At 33.9% G+C, this 15,475-nt stretch overlaps 2 protein-coding genes across 4 annotated transcripts; both read right to left on the bottom strand.

The window, feature by feature from the left end:
- Positions 1-25: 25 nt before the first annotated feature.
- Positions 26-11,316, bottom strand: LOC103829117 (very-long-chain 3-oxoacyl-CoA reductase-like protein At1g24470). 3 transcript variants are annotated; one of them, XM_009104784.3, is made up of 4 exons: positions 8,574-11,316; positions 7,234-7,519; positions 685-754; positions 26-554 (listed from the first exon to the last, which is right to left on the bottom strand). In XM_009104784.3, exons 1-4 carry the CDS (start codon positions 8,893-8,895, stop codon positions 315-317), a joined length of 918 nt encoding a protein of 305 aa, XP_009103032.1. In that variant the 5' UTR covers positions 8,896-11,316; the 3' UTR covers positions 26-314. The 3 variants fall into 3 exon arrangements, with proteins under 3 accessions (XP_009103032.1, XP_033131392.1, XP_033131393.1); XM_033275501.1 differs by lacking the exon at positions 7,234-7,519 and having other exon boundaries at positions 379-554; positions 685-5,422; positions 8,574-8,696; XM_033275502.1 differs by lacking the exon at positions 8,574-11,316 and having other exon boundaries at positions 379-554; positions 685-5,422; positions 7,234-7,410.
- A 1,927-nt stretch (positions 11,317-13,243) lies between these two features.
- On the bottom strand, positions 13,244-15,065 carry LOC103829115 (E3 ubiquitin-protein ligase AIRP2). The gene is made up of 4 exons (XM_009104782.3): positions 14,618-15,065; positions 14,238-14,394; positions 14,054-14,120; positions 13,244-13,971 (listed from the first exon to the last, which is right to left on the bottom strand). The coding sequence occupies exons 1-4, from the start codon at positions 14,695-14,697 to the stop codon at positions 13,538-13,540; spliced, it is 738 nt and encodes a 245-aa protein (XP_009103030.1). The 5' UTR covers positions 14,698-15,065; the 3' UTR covers positions 13,244-13,537.
- Positions 15,066-15,475: the final 410 nt, after the last annotated feature.

The raw sequence follows: 15,475 nt of genomic DNA, 5'->3' as shown, positions 1-15,475 counted from the left end.
TAAAAGAGACAGTGAACATTTCACATCAGGTAACAAAAAGAGTCTTTACATTCTTGTAGGGATTGGTGTTGAATGGCAAAAACTTAACCATAAAAATGTTTCATTTATTTTCATGTTCCTGTTGTGGATCTTAAAAGGTCTTAACGAAAAAAAATATAGCACGCTCTCAAGTCTTAATAAATTTACATAATGTTTATTTTTGGTCGATAGTATGCTTAGTTACTGTAGATAGTAAGAGAAAAACGTTATAGTAAAAAAAGGTAACCGGAAAATATATAGCTAAAAATATTTAAAAACATGATTGATCGAGCGAATTAAGACATACTTCTTCTATGAAGGCCGATAGAGAGACGCCAAGTATCAAGAAGGTTCTCCGGCATAAGTTCTGCGAGAAACCATTGAAGGGAATGAGCCCAGAATGGGGAGCATCGTGATCCAATTCCGATCTGCTTCACCGCCGCTTTCGCGTAGACTTCCGGCGACGGTACAAAGAAGCTTGGTTTATCAACAGCTGCTACTACTGACACCATCCTCGTTGCCACGTATAACGGCACCTACCACATTAGTTTTACTTTTACACAAGTACGTGCCTAGTAGGATTATTTTTTTTTCTTACACATTACGTGCGAAATCATTAAGTATAAAATTTAGTCAAAGAGAAGAGAAACATAAATGAAAAGGTACCTGGCACTGGACGTGGATACCAAACTGCTTATATTCCACATGTAGAGATCTTGATATTTTATCAACATAACTGCATGCACCGATTCACTTATTCGTTAGTTTATACATGTCTAGTTGATGAAAAAATAACATCACAAAATTCATTGAAGCACTTGTTGGCATTTTATATTTAATAACATGATATTCATATTAATAAGCAAGCTTTTTCGAATAACCAAATACATTTTTATCAACTTTGGATGACAATTGTACTTTGATTGCTATCAAGGGAAAAGCGTTACTTACTTAGTTATCATTTTATACAAATAACACACTAGTTATAATGAGGTTTGATATGCTCAAAGCTTCAACTACGCTAAGTCAACCATATGTTTAGGATGTGTGATCGTAATAATTAAGAATCAATTCTAGATTATCAAAGTCAACACACTGAAAATGTAAATATTTCCTTAAGCTAATTGAATCAAGACAAGTTATTCTGCATTAAACATGAATTCATATTGTCCCTACACTTCAATTATCAATTTTGGTTAGCTTTTTTTTTTGTAACAGCAATTTTGGTTAGCTAAGAATGCAAAAATACTTATAATATTTATTCAGGCATTTCATCAAATATTTTTCAGATATGAAATACTATTTTTAATTAAACTAGCATAGAATAATATAGCATTAAAAAACCAAATAAGAAAAGATTAATATAAATTGAAAGCTTAAGAATTATAAATCAACACTTAATTACATTTATCTACCTAATCTAAAATCTCAGTAAACTATTCATAAACATTCATGATAATATTAATATTCATTATCATAACGTGCAGAACTAATATAAGAGTTTAAGACAAATCTCAAAATTAACATTTTACCCAAAAATATATACATCTTAATAAATCTCAAAATAAGTTTTCTAGCGTGGTTATTCTCCATTAATTACTTTAAGCATCTACCTAAGATTAAATGCGTGTATCTCTTAACATGGGTGGTGGGGAGGTATACATCGACCTCAATGGAGTCGAGTCATTAGACAATTTTGGATGATCAAGGTCCCCCATATACTAATGACTGAGTAGTTCCATATTTATGATACAACGACCACCAAGAAATTGAAGACCGGAATGAAATTAACCTTAATCTGGATTATATGCAAGTCACCAATATAGCTGTAGTCAGTAATTTGAAAAGAAACCAAATTTTGTAGTCGTTTCCCTTATAAAGTAGATTTTTAATACCAAAACATATAGAAATAGACTTTATTTTGATTTAAAAACATACGGTTTTACATTATAATATATGATTTTAAAGAAAGCTTATCAACAATATTAGAAAAAACTGCTGAATTTTACTTCAAAAAGTATAAAATGGTAAACGTAAAATTGCAGAATTTTTCATTTAATTATATTTTCTGTAGACACCTTTAGTTATAATCGCTAAGCAACTAATTTAAGTAACGGTCTTTTAGTTATACCTCATGATAACCACTTTGGTTTCCTATGATTTTATCATATACTCTTAGTTATTAAAATAAAATGTAATCTGTTGTGTATATTGATGTACGTCATAGTGTATATATACAAGAAGGATCTCTTAACCCTTAGGGGATTTAGATAACTACAATACATAGTTATCTTTATCTACAAGTTATGTCCTTATCTCTACACCCTCCCTCAACTTGGAGGTGAATCTCCAACTTGGAAAGAAGATAATCAAATGTAGTTGATGGTAGTGCCTTTGTAAGTAAGTCTGTTGGCTGTTCCTTGGTCTTGATATGTTCAGTTGTGATGAGTTTTTCCACGACCGCATCACGAACAAAATGACAATCAGATTCGACATGTTTGGTGCGCTCATGAAACACAGGGTTTGCGGCAATATAGATGGCAGATTTGCTGTCGCAAAAGAGACGCATAGGTTGATCATGGCGAATTCCGAAAGCTGCAAGTAGTTGTTTGATCCATTTGAGTTCCTTCAAGGTGAATGCCATGGCGCGATATTCAGCTTCAGCAGAGGACATAGACACCGTCTTCTGTTTCTTTGTCTTCCAAGAAATGGGAGATTGTCCGAGCTGAACAATGTATGCGCTGACAGACCGTCGAGAGATAGGACATGTATTCCAATCGGAGTCGCAATAAGCAGTGACACGAAGATCAGAGTCTGACCGTAGTAGTATTCCCTGGCTTGGAGAACCTTTAATATACCGGACTGTACGCAAAGCTGCATCCCAATGATCCTGACGCGGTTTTTGCATACACTGCGAAAGAAGATGAACTGTATAACAAAGATCAGGTCGTGTGAACGTAAGGTATATAAGACGCCCGATAAGGCGGCGATAAGACGCCGGATCAGTAAGTAGAGGAGATTTCGAAAGGAGGAGCTTGTCATTGAGTTCAATGGGAACCAGAGAGGGCTTAGACCCAAGGAGTCCAGCCTCGGTGACAAGGTCAAGAGCATATTTCCGTTGGGAGATGAAGATACCATCGTCATTGCGAGCCACTTCGATACCTAGAAAATACTTGAGTTTTCCCAAATCTTTCATGTGGAAACACTTGTGTAGATAATTCTTGAACCTCTGTATTGTGGAGATGTCATTGCCAGCTATGATGAAATCATCCACATAGATAAGAATGTGTAGAGAGATCTTGTCTTTGATAAGTGAGAAGTGAGAGTAGTCGGCTCTGCTCTGTTTGAAACCATAAGACTTCAACGCCGTGCTGAGTTTTTCAAACCAACATCTAGGTGATTGTTTGAGCCCATAAATGGACTTGCGGAGACGACAAACCTTTGTAGGATCAGGATCTTCGAAACCAGGTGGCAACTTCATATAAACTTCCTCTTTTAAATCACCATGCAAGAACGCATTATGAACATCCATCTGATGAAGTTCCCATCTTTTAGTAGCGGCAATCTCAAGGAGCAGACGCACGGTAGTTGGTTTGGCTACTGGAGCGAATGTATCCGTATAATCAAGGCCTTCTCTTTGACGATTCCCACAAGCTACCAAACAAGACTTTTTGCGAGTTTCCTTGCCGTTGGCGTCAAACTTCGTTTTATAGATCCATTGGCAAGCTATCGCCTTTTTGCCTTTTGGTAATGAGGTAATGTCCCATGTGTGATTTGTGTCAAGCGCTGTGTACTCGTCAGTCATGGAGTTATTCCAAATATCATCAAGAGAAGCTTCTTTGAAAAACTTAGGATCGTTAGTAGACGTTAGTGCAGCCAAAAAAGCTGTATGTGCAACTGAGAAACGAGCTTGAGACAAGTAAGAGTCGATGGGATAGGGAGTAATACCTGAGACCGAGACAGGAGGACCTTGAGTAGGAGTCGATGAAAGAGAAGTGATGGGGGGTGTACTAACTGTAGAAACATTAACCACGTAGTCTTTGAGAAGAACAGACGGCTTGTGGCTACGATGACCACGACCTAGTAACTCAGGAAGACCAGGTGATGGAGGAGTGTCTGAAATAGTAGTAGCAGGCGTAGACTGCGCAACCGGAGAACTAGGTTGAGTAAAGGAAGATCCAGGTGATGGAGACTCAGATGCATTAGTAGTATCATGTGCCGCTGGTGGAAGAGCAACGTCTGTAGTTTGTGTAATAGGTAGTAATGGAGAAGGGACCACTGGTGCAGGGTCAGAAGCCACTGGTGTAGTGGTAGAAATCACTGGTGGAGTAGTATCACCGGAGCATGCTGGTGTAGTAGGAAGTAACCAGTCATCGATTGTAGCATTTGGTTGATAGATTGGTGGTGTAACATATGATGTATCTGTAACTCCTGGAAACTGTTCTTCAAGAAAAACAACGTCGCGGCTGGCAAAGAATTCATTACTGTCGATATCATAAAGTTTCCAGGCTTTCTTTCCGTAGGGATAGCCCACAAAAAGACACTTTCGGCTGCGATCACTGAACTTGTCTCTGTTGCGAGGTCGTCTGTGAGCGTAGCAGAGGCATCCAAAGGTGCGTAAAGAGTCGTATGAAGGTTTTGAACCGTGTAACAGTTCATACGGAGTACTTCCATGTAGAACAACAGACGGTGTCCGGTTAATGAGATGAGCCGCTGTGAGTATGCTCTCGCCCCAAAAAGTAACTGGTAGTTTGGCTTGAAACAGAAGTGAGCGTGCAATGTTGAGGATGTGCCTATGCTTGCGTTCAACGCGAGCGTTCTGTTGAGGTGTGTCGACGCAGGAGGTTTGGTGTTGGATACCATTTTGACGAAAATATGAAGACAAGACCATGAACTCAGAGCCATTATCTGTTCGAATGGTTTTAACTTGTTTCCCGAACTGTTTTCCACTCATAACACAGAAGTTCTTGATCAAGTCCTTAACTTCTGACTTTTCCAACATAAGATATGTCCACACAGCTCTAGAGTAGTCATCAACAATGGTAAGAAATTAAGCAGCACCACATGATGATAGAGTTCTATACGGACCCCAAACGTCACAATGAATTAATGAAAAAGGTTCCAAAGCTTTATTAAAACTATCATGAAAGACTGAACGTGTTTGCTTGGCACGAAAACAAATATCACATGAGTGAGAATCCTTAAAATCGACTTTTAAATCAGAAAACACAGGTAATGTAGAAAGCACTTTGTAGGAAGGGTGACCAAGACGTCGATGCCATAGGACTGCATGAGAAATAGTTTTCGCAGAAGTCTGATGTGAACGAGCAACTTTGACACCCTTGAAGTAGTACACCCCATCTCTTTCTTCACCGGCTCCAATCAGGGTCCTCGTAAAACGGTCCTGTAAAACACAAAGAGTGTCAGTAAATATAGCAATACAACCGGTTTGCTTGAGTAGTCTTGATACTGAGATCAATGTGCAATTGAAGTTTGGTACATAAAGCATATTAACAAGTATGTAATCTTTAGTAAGAGATATGCGGCGAATTTTTGTAGCGCGCGAAGCAGTGCCGTCCGGGAAAGTAACCGCAGACGGTATAATATCTATTGCATCTTGTAAGAGAGACAAGTCGCCTGTCATATGGTGAGAGGCACCAGTATCGATAATAACATCAGAAAGATCAGTTTTACCAGACAAGCGATCAGTGGAGAGTTGAGATTGTTGTGACTGAAGCAAGGTGATGAGAGCTGAAATTTGATCGGTTGTAGAGGTAGATGATGGAGCACTAACAGAAGCGGAGGCAGCATTCAAACGTCCACGTCCACGTCCACTGGAGCTGGATGAACGTCCTCCACGTCCTCTGTTTCCAGAGAAGTTACGTGAAGAATTGCGTTGTTGTTGTTCGAGAAACCATTCCGGGTAGCCATGTAGAAGAAAACATTCGGAGGCTTCATGTCCTGTACGTTTACAGTGAGTACACGATCGAGCAGGATCACGACTTCGAGTCGCAACAGCTGCGGCAGTTATAGAAGCGGGAGTGATATCTGATTTGATTGAGAAGCCAACTGCGTCCTGTTTTGTATCTGCAGTGCGCATGTTGTTGATGTGCTGCTCAGCTCGAATGACTCTTGAATAAACGGTGTTTAATTCTGGAAGAGGGTCCTCGTCAATGATTTGAGATCGAATGGTATTGAACCTCACTTCATCGAGACCAAAGAGAAACTTGTGAATTTTAGCGTCCTCTCGCTCCTTCTCAAGTTCAGCAGAAGCAGTGCATGTACAAGACACAACGGGTTTGAAGTTTTGAATTTCTTCCCATAACTTGGAAAGACGGCCATAGTACTCCAGAACAGACTGGCCATTCTGTTTACAATTAGTGATTTCGTCTTGAAGAAGATGCTTGCGTACGGCATTCTTGACTGAGAAACGTTGTTTTAGAGATTCCCACAGTTTCAAAGCATCTGCAACATGAGTCACGGTTGAACGAACTTGAGGATCGATAGACGTTCGAATCCAGCCTACTATCATAGAATTAGTAGAGGTCCAGCGGGCAAGATCGGGATTGGTGGTAGGTTTAAGTACTGAGCCATCGAGAAATCCGATCTTTTGTTTAGCCTGTAGAGAGTTCCACAGCTCTACTGCCCACTCGGAGTAGTTATCTCCTCGGAGAAGTACTGGTGTAATTAGGGCACCAGGATTATCAGAGGGATGAAGGTTGTAAGGAGAGTTTGAAACAGAGCTTTCCGTAGTAGAAGAAGTAGAAGTAGAAGAACTCGTTGTTGACGACATGAAAAACGATCAACACGATTTGATGTAGTAGAGAAGAAATATCTAAGCGGAAGCAGAGAGAAAGGTCAAGGATTGTGCCTTAGCTCTGATACCATAAAATAGAATGTAATCTGTTGTGTATATTGATGTACGTCATAGTGTATATATACAAGAAGGATCTCCTAACCCTTAGGGGATTTAGATAACTACAATACATAGTTATATTTATCTACAAGTTATGTCCTTATCTCTATAATTATAGATAAATTTCCGTCTTAATTGACATAACATATCTTGTAAAAAAAAAATTAGTGTCCTAAATATTTTTCTTAAGACCTAATAGTTCTGCACGGTTATGTTGTTCATGAGTACTATAATTTTGAAATGTGCATTGACCAGATGAAAAACTAAATAAAAGAAAAGTGAGCGTGGAAAGTCTTAACGCTTTGGTGGCGGCGTAGATGGCGTAGAGAGGATGAGAAGGGACAACAACGGCAGCACCGGAGCTAATATTGACGATGGCTCCTCGACGGCGGTGAAGCATTGGTCCGATGAGTGATCTTGTGACCCAAGTGGTGGCTTCAAGATTAACCCTAAGGATTTTAGTCCATGTAAGTTGGTCAACCTCGTGGAAGAACATGGCTCGTGGATAAGTTATCCCCACGTTGTTGATAAGAATTCCAACTTCAACGCCTTTGATTCCCTCCTCGATGGCTCCATATCCTCCTTCTGGATAATTTTATCATTATTCACTACTCACAAATACATATTTGATATTTCTAATTCTATATCACATTTGCTATATTTCTTGAGTTTTGTGTCTCATTTTTGTAGACGGAAACTCAGAAGTATATCGCCTAAATAAGTGGTAAAAAAAGTTTTTTACAAAACAAGTAAATATTTATGATGCAATCACCTTTAAGAAATGAAATGTTTTCCATTGATTTTACTGAAACTAAAACGGTTGATCCTAAGCCGAAGTTCATACTAATCTTTGTAAAACCCGAATGGTTTTTCTAAACATTAAAATCACAATATAAAATTTACTTAATTATGCCCAACTGATTTCTTAATTTGAATTGGTTTATTATTAAATATTTAATTTCAATAATTTCTCCAACGTCTATAGCTTTGTGATGGATGAACCTAACATGGCATGATGGCGTTTACCCTCCTTGTCGTTTTACTACGGAACCATTGCAAATGAGCAACGTACAGTTGTTTTCTTGGATTATTCATTATTGTCAGGAAATCATCTTATTATCCTAAATTAATTGGATGCTAATAGAATTTTTTTTCGGGCAATGATTCTAATAGAGTTTAGGTCCATAAATACTCTTAACAAAATACATAGTGCTCAAATTTGTATTAGAGTTCGAAATAATTAACAAATATGTATTTTAAGAAACATTTGGGTTTTAAATTTTAATCTTGTATTTAATCTTGTAAGTGCATGTATTATTTTATTTTTTCGTTAGTATATTTTGCGGCTCTCTTACAAATACACTTCTAAATGTAATTGTGTACTCTATATATTCATTTATGTTTCGAATTATTTGTACGGAGTAATTATATTTTTCATCCTGGCTGTTGAATCAAGATTTTTCTTTTGAGAAAGAACAATAAACTATCCAATGTTACAATCATGTAGTAATTATATGCGTGAGCACACACACACAAACGAGTAGTCGATAACTCTTTGTGAACTAGCTCAATACGATTGGCCGAAGAAGAAGTGAGGCCAGACTGCATTGAAAAAGTAAGAAAGTGCATTTAGAATTACCAGAGGAGAAGTCAAAGGGAATGATCTTGATCTTTATTTGTGGAAACTCTTGTCGGAAATCATCGGAGACGGAGGCGAGCTTCAAAGGGTTTCTGCTGACTAGGATAAGGTTGAGGCCGTGTTTTGCTAGCTCGTGAGCGAAGGCTAGTCCGATTCCATCTGTGGCTCCAGTGACCATAGCCCACGAGCCATAACGCTTGAGCCGCTTAGGGTTTGTGAGTAGGAATCTCGTGATGAACCATTTTAGGAGAGGGAGGAATAGTCTAACGAGAGAAAGAAAGCCTATGAAGCTTACGACATGGAGATGCCATGTTCTTTGCATGTTCTTCTTTCTATCACCTTTTAAATTGTTTTTATCTGTTTCCTAATTTGTTTGGTCATGAGAATTGGCTTGGAAACTCACTCTTTATGTAGGAAAACTAGAGTTGAGGAATAGATTTATTTTGTGTTGCAAAAAGAAAAAAAAAAGAAAAAGAAAGAGAGATTTATTTGTGTTAAAAAAAAAGAGAGAGATTTATTTATTATTTTTCTTTGCTCAATCTTAATCATATTAAACAAAATTGATACTGAAATTATAAATTATAATAAATTGTAGCTTTACAAGGAAGACCAAGTCAATATGTCATATACTATTTAGGATATTTTAAAACTATTTACAAAAAAAAGAATAATAAATAAAAACACTTAAACTGTTGAATTTGTAAAAGTCTATGTCTAATTCTATATTATCTGATTAGTACAATATTATTCATTTTGTGCTTAAGAGACTGACCTGCATGTATTTATTTTTGGATTTTTATTCCAAAGGCATCGTATTAATTAGAATTGAACATCTTTTTATTTATTAGACATTTTTTATCCAAACTTCCAATGTGAAATTTGAATCGATATCTCTCATAAGTGAATGTAACAAAAATCTAAAAAGTACTTTCAAATACACATCAGGAAGAATTTGATTTTAGGGAAATTGGTAGACTATTTTTGCATTAAATTTGTGGACATTAATCATGTTATTATAATACCCACCTAATTTTTCCTTTCCCCTCTACTTATTAAAGACAAGCTTTTCTATTGAGATAATAATTAGTGACAATAGTTGACAGTAACAAGAGGCAGAGTGAAACAATGAGTGACCTTTTTTTACCACCCACTGTAAAATACCGCTCTCTGCTTCCGCCGCCGGAGAGTTAAAATACCGCTCTCTGCTTCCGCCGCCGCCGCTCTTATGACTAATTAACTACCAAATGTAGCATCAATTAAATAATAAATTAACAATATTTACATTTTACATAATTATAAAAATATCAAAAATCAGAATATTATAATAAATATAAAAATTATATTTAGAAAGTTATAGTTTTAAATTTTTAAAAATTATAGAAAATATTTTTATTTTAAAATTTTATAATATTAACTAAAATATAATGGATATATTTTAGTATTTTATAATTCCAATTTAAAGTTTTATTAAATATTTTTATTTTTGTATTTTTATTATTTTTTTAAAAAGAAAAAAAAGTATCCTCCTGCAACCGCCCACAACCGCAAACACTAGCTGAAATCAGCTTTTGAGTTTATGAAGTTTAACAGTTTGAAGCAGTTTAAAGCGATTTGACTGATTGTTGCAAAACGCCAATAACCGCTACTAACCGCAAAAATTGCGTTCACGGATGGTCGTGGAGAAACCAGTCATACTCTAAGTAGTCTAGTTTAGCTTTTCTTTTTTTGCTTTACTTTCATATTTTATTTCTTTGTTTTAGCTAAATAAGTATTGTTAGTTAACTAAAGGTCTTTTCAATTTTCAAAATTCAAGTATTTCTGCCGAGACTCGAAGAATATTTTCTGTACGCAATAACAAAGAAGAAAACAAAAAGAAACTAAATTCTTAGGTTTAAATGTAGGAGAGTCCCTGTATATTAATAATTGAGAAACATTACAACTTATTTTTGTAGCCATGTGTCATCACTAGAATAATTATTAGAATCATTAGAATATAGGTTGATCCATCTAATTATGTAATAAACTTTTTATTAAACTAACCATAAGCTCATTATTAATGTTCTTTATTATTTCATTAAATAAAAGTTACGAAATTGTCTAATGTGGCTAAAGTATATATACCAATTAATGATTTTAAATAATAAAGATTTGATAAAAATAGTGTAACTTCTATCATATTTATTTAATTTTAAACTATTAAAATAAATTAAATAACCACGTTTTTTTTTATGAAATTTTAAATTTATTGATCATCAACGAAAATAATATTTATGTACAAAGGACTAAAGATCGAAAAAGATGAATAAGAATTCTAAAAACCTAAGCATGTGTTATGTACCACTCTTGAATAAGATCTCTCAAACATTGCTTCTCCCAATCAATATCTGATAGCTAAAAGCCGATTACGAACTGTTTTATCAATGATCTTCGCCAGTTGTTGATACTGCTAGGTTTTTTGAGATGCCTTCTGTCATTTTATTTCCCCCATATCATATATATTGTAGCTTGAAACACTAAACTCGATAGAATGTAGCCAAGATAGCTGAAACTATGAGTTGTTAAGTGTTCAAGCGTTCAAGCGTATAATAAAAATTTATTTTATTTTGTATATGTTATATTTTAATTTTTTTTAAATGACTATAAATTACTAAAACTGTTAAAGGTCTCACATTCAAATTTTGTGATCCATATTTTAAAATTTTTGTTATGACAAGATACAAATGCATAAAATATCGTTTTAAATTAAACTATATACCATGTAAAATACATTAATATTTTAATTTCAAAATTTACTTTGAAGAATTTTTTTTTTTTTGATAAAAGCTTTGAACAAACATTCACAAATTAATTTTAAAAAAAAATATAAATTCATAAAACTATTTATCCCACAATGCAAATTTTGTTATAAGTAATTTAAAATTTTTGATATAAAATATACAAATGATCAAAAAATCATATGAGTAGAAAACATCATATAATAGAAATTAATATTAAAAATATGCTATATATATGTTAATATCATTAAATTTAATTATATATCCTATCAAATAAAAAGTATATTATTTGGATTAATAACATTTACTTATATGTTCGCAACAATCCCATATATATTAATAGAAAAACATTTAAAAAGTTGTAACATGTAATTTGAAATAATTACAAATGAGCCTTGCTAAGTTGCATCCTTCCTCATTTTTGTTTAATTTTATATTATTAAAAGAAACTAAACAATCACATTAATTATATAATAAAAAGATAGATTTTTTCTTATATGTTATAGTTTCAATTTTTTTAACGAATTTAAATTAAAAAACTATTAAAAATCCCTTTGAAAATTTTGTGATCAATGGATTAATTTTTTTTTGTTATTACAAGATACAAATGATAAAATAATCATATTAATGTGAATCTTTATTTAATAGATATTCATATTAAATAATATATATGTATATTACAATTTAAACTATGTACCATATAAAATACATAAATATGTTAATTTTAAAATTTACATTGAAAGAGTATTGAGACCTTAATATTTTAATTTTAAAATTTTCATCAAAAAATACCACATCGAAAATTTGAGATTAATGGCTAAAATTTTTGTTACATCAAATATAAAAATGTTACTAAAATCATATGAGTAAGAAGTCTCAATAATAAATATTTAAACTAAAATATACTATATATGTATATCAATATCTTTGAAATATAATTATATACCATAAAAAATAAATAAAATTATTATTTTAATTTATTTACCATAAATATATTGTAAATAAACAAGATGTATTGTTTTGATTTATGTGATTACTATAATCTCTTATTTATTAGTTGAGAAACAATTGATTACTGTAGAAAATGTAAGATTTTATTAATTAATATTGTTCGCAAATCTTACAAGATCGATACAACTAAGATTTATTTAACAGTTATTGAAATCAACTAGCGAGAACATGAATTGCACAACAAATTTTTCGTTTCTAACCCTAACCTCTTTCTATTCGTTACAACACCGATAGAGAATATTTGGAAGTATCGATTGACAATCTGAAATGGTAACGTGTTTTTAAGTTCATATGACATTTTTAAGTTGTCCAAAATACTTGAAAATATATACAAATAGTTATAAGTGCATGTTTAAAATAGTTAAACGATACTTATAATACCTAAAATACTTAAAATATCTATTGATTTTCTATCTAAATATTTAAGCTAAACCAATTTTTATGTTAAGTTTAAGTATTTTGGCATACATTATTCAAATTTATATGTTATATATTTTTTATTTTTAGATTTTGAAATAATTTAAAGTATATATGAACTTTAATTTTTGAAAAAAATTTAAATAGATTATCCGAACCCAAACTTGAACCAAACCCGTAAAGATCCAAACTGAACCAAACCCTCAAGGATCCAAACTGAACCAAATCCTCAAGGATCCGAATCGAACCAAATATTGTTTAAAATACTTTAATATAATATATTTTTTACTCGAATATTCACATCTAATCAAATGTAAAAACTGTTATTGATAACAAAATGTATATTGTTTAAAATACTTAAATACAATATATTTTTTTAAAAAAATTACCCCGCGCCCTGCACGGATTATCATCTAGTTTTAGTTAATTGACATCTAACTTGATTACTTGTATATATAATTGAGGAAAAACAGCACGAACACCACTAATATAAACAAGTTCCGAATCTCTGTATCCAAACAAGTTTCTAATCCTCATATTTGATTCTTGAAACATGTGTGTGCTGTCAAGAAGAAACAAGACGTGAAATATCGCTTTCATATTTCATAACAAGGGTGACACATTATGACAATTTTTTATCATCATAATCTGAAATGAAGGATAATCTTGGATCACCCAGACTCTTTATATACACTAAGTTAAAGGTCTGAGATCTTTCTCCCTCTCTACACCCACCGTATTGTGCGTCACCATGTAACCAAATCATATCAAGTACTCGTTGTCAACTAAGAAGACGGTTTCAGGATAATCTTTAGGGAGGCTATTTATATGGAGGTAGAACCGAAGAAGATCCTCCTTCGTGACCGTCTCTGTATCCACCACATCTTCATCGCAAGTCAGCACCCATAGATCCTCAGAGTTCACTCTCTTGATGCTGCCTCTACAAAACGGGCATGACTCCGACTTGGTGTTCCAGTTCCTGTAACATTTGATGCACATGGCATGGCAACAGTTGGGCAACACCATTTTGGTGCAAGGCTCTAAGCAGATCCCGCATTCGTCTTCTCTTTCCAAGTCGACGGTAGACATGATGAATCTGTTATCATACTTCTTGGTGATAGCTTTTGGATTCGGATACCATAAGCTATCGTCAGCAAAGTTGATGTGAAGACGCTCAAGAGATGGTAATATAACACCTGCACTTAGCCAAATCCTCTGTTTTGTTAGACTAAAGCAAATAATGAAGAAAAAAAAAACATAACCGGGTTTAGGGCTTACCGTAAAACTCCCTGATAGTAGCTTTCCTACCGTACCTGGATAGATTCCACCGCCCATCAGCGCCTACCTGAACAAGACAAAGAAGTCACCCTATAAAACAAACAAGCCAAGAGGAAAGGAAACACACACACACACACACACAAGCCATGTAAACAGAGATACATATATATATAAAGTAAAGAACCTTGTAAATGAGAATGTGGAAGAAATCAAAATAGCTTGGAAGGAGACATGAGATATCCATCCATTGTAACAAGAATATGAAGAAAGGAGCCAAGTTACCGCACACCAGTTTCATCTGAAGTCGCACACCGTTCTTTCCCATTGGAATCTCAGCAGCCCTGAACAACATTTTCTGACACTAATCAGTTACTAGTATCCTTGTGTAACCAAATAAACCATTTCTTCTGTTGGAATACTTTTCTGTAATATTCTAAGTTTGTGAGCAGAAACTGAGAATCTAAATTTTCACACACCAATCATGTTGATTTGATAATCAAAAGCCCTAAACCCAGAAACTAAAAAGATAGAAACTAAAAACCCAGAAAAAATGAGATGACTCACAGTGAATTGGCGTGCTCAATGTCAGCCTCGAGAATCTTCAAAGAATCTCTGTAAGAAGAGTTGGTCAACTGATAATACATCTCCTTTCCTGTTCAGTTCTCTCTGAAATTATTACAGAAGAGAGGGGAGAGGAGAATCCAAAGGTTGGGTCTTGAAACAGACAATCCTTGGAACCCGATGAACAATACAGCAAACGAGTGATCAACACATATACCTCTGCTTTATTATTTCTAAAGAAATATTTTTATAAATTGAAAAAAAGAAAAAAAAGCGACTTTCCGCTCTTTGATATTTTGCGGACCAACTTCGTGAAAATGAATAAAAAATTCCTAAGAATTTAAAAACGCCAATGTTGGATTGGATAATGCGATAATGAGTTGTGTGATACAGAAAATAGCTTTTTGTGCTTATCTATACAAAAAAGACATTAATATGTTCTTCTGTTAGCAGGTCTTCGTTACCATATTAGCATCAAAATCTCTGACCTGTCATACCCAATATTATTTCCATTTCCACTGCGTTAATTAGACCATCTCCAATGTATTTTGCTATTTTCACCTCTAAAATAGAAGAACTCTATAATAGAGGTGACATATGCTCCAATGTATTTCTCTATAATAGCAATCTCCAATTATAGAGTAAAAAATAGAGGAATATTATTTCTTCCTCTATAAATAGAGGAAAATATAAAGATCTCTATTATAGAGGAAGAAATAGAGGTGGGTTGGAGCAATTTTACCTCTAAATGCTATTATAAAGGTGAAAATAGCAATGGGTTGGAGATGCTCTTAATCATCGAATCAATTATCAAGTTTTTTTAAAATTATCTGTTTTTGTTTAACATCCAAAATTTGAAAT

This window comes from Brassica rapa, chromosome A07 (assembly GCF_000309985.2).
Source record: "Brassica rapa cultivar Chiifu-401-42 chromosome A07, CAAS_Brap_v3.01, whole genome shotgun sequence".
In the NCBI taxonomy this organism is placed as follows: Eukaryota; Viridiplantae; Streptophyta; class Magnoliopsida; order Brassicales; family Brassicaceae; genus Brassica; species Brassica rapa.
Note: the sequence above shows the minus strand (reverse complement) of the source record. Positions and strands in the feature narration are given on the sequence as shown.

Coding starts and splice junctions, on each gene's coding strand:
- LOC103829117 (XM_033275501.1), bottom strand. CDS start 5,020: ATGTTGGAAAAGTCAGAAGTTAAGGACTTGATCAAGAACTTCTGTGTT.
- LOC103829115 (XM_009104782.3), bottom strand. CDS start 14,697: ATGTATTATCAGTTGACCAACTCTTCTTACAGAGATTCTTTGAAGATT. Junction 14,395..14,617: donor ATTGAGCACGCCAATTCACT/GTGAGTCATCTC, acceptor AATGTTGTTCAG/GGCTGCTGAGATTCCAATGG. Junction 13,972..14,053: donor TACTATCAGGGAGTTTTACG/GTAAGCCCTAAA, acceptor GGCTAAGTGCAG/GTGTTATATTACCATCTCTT.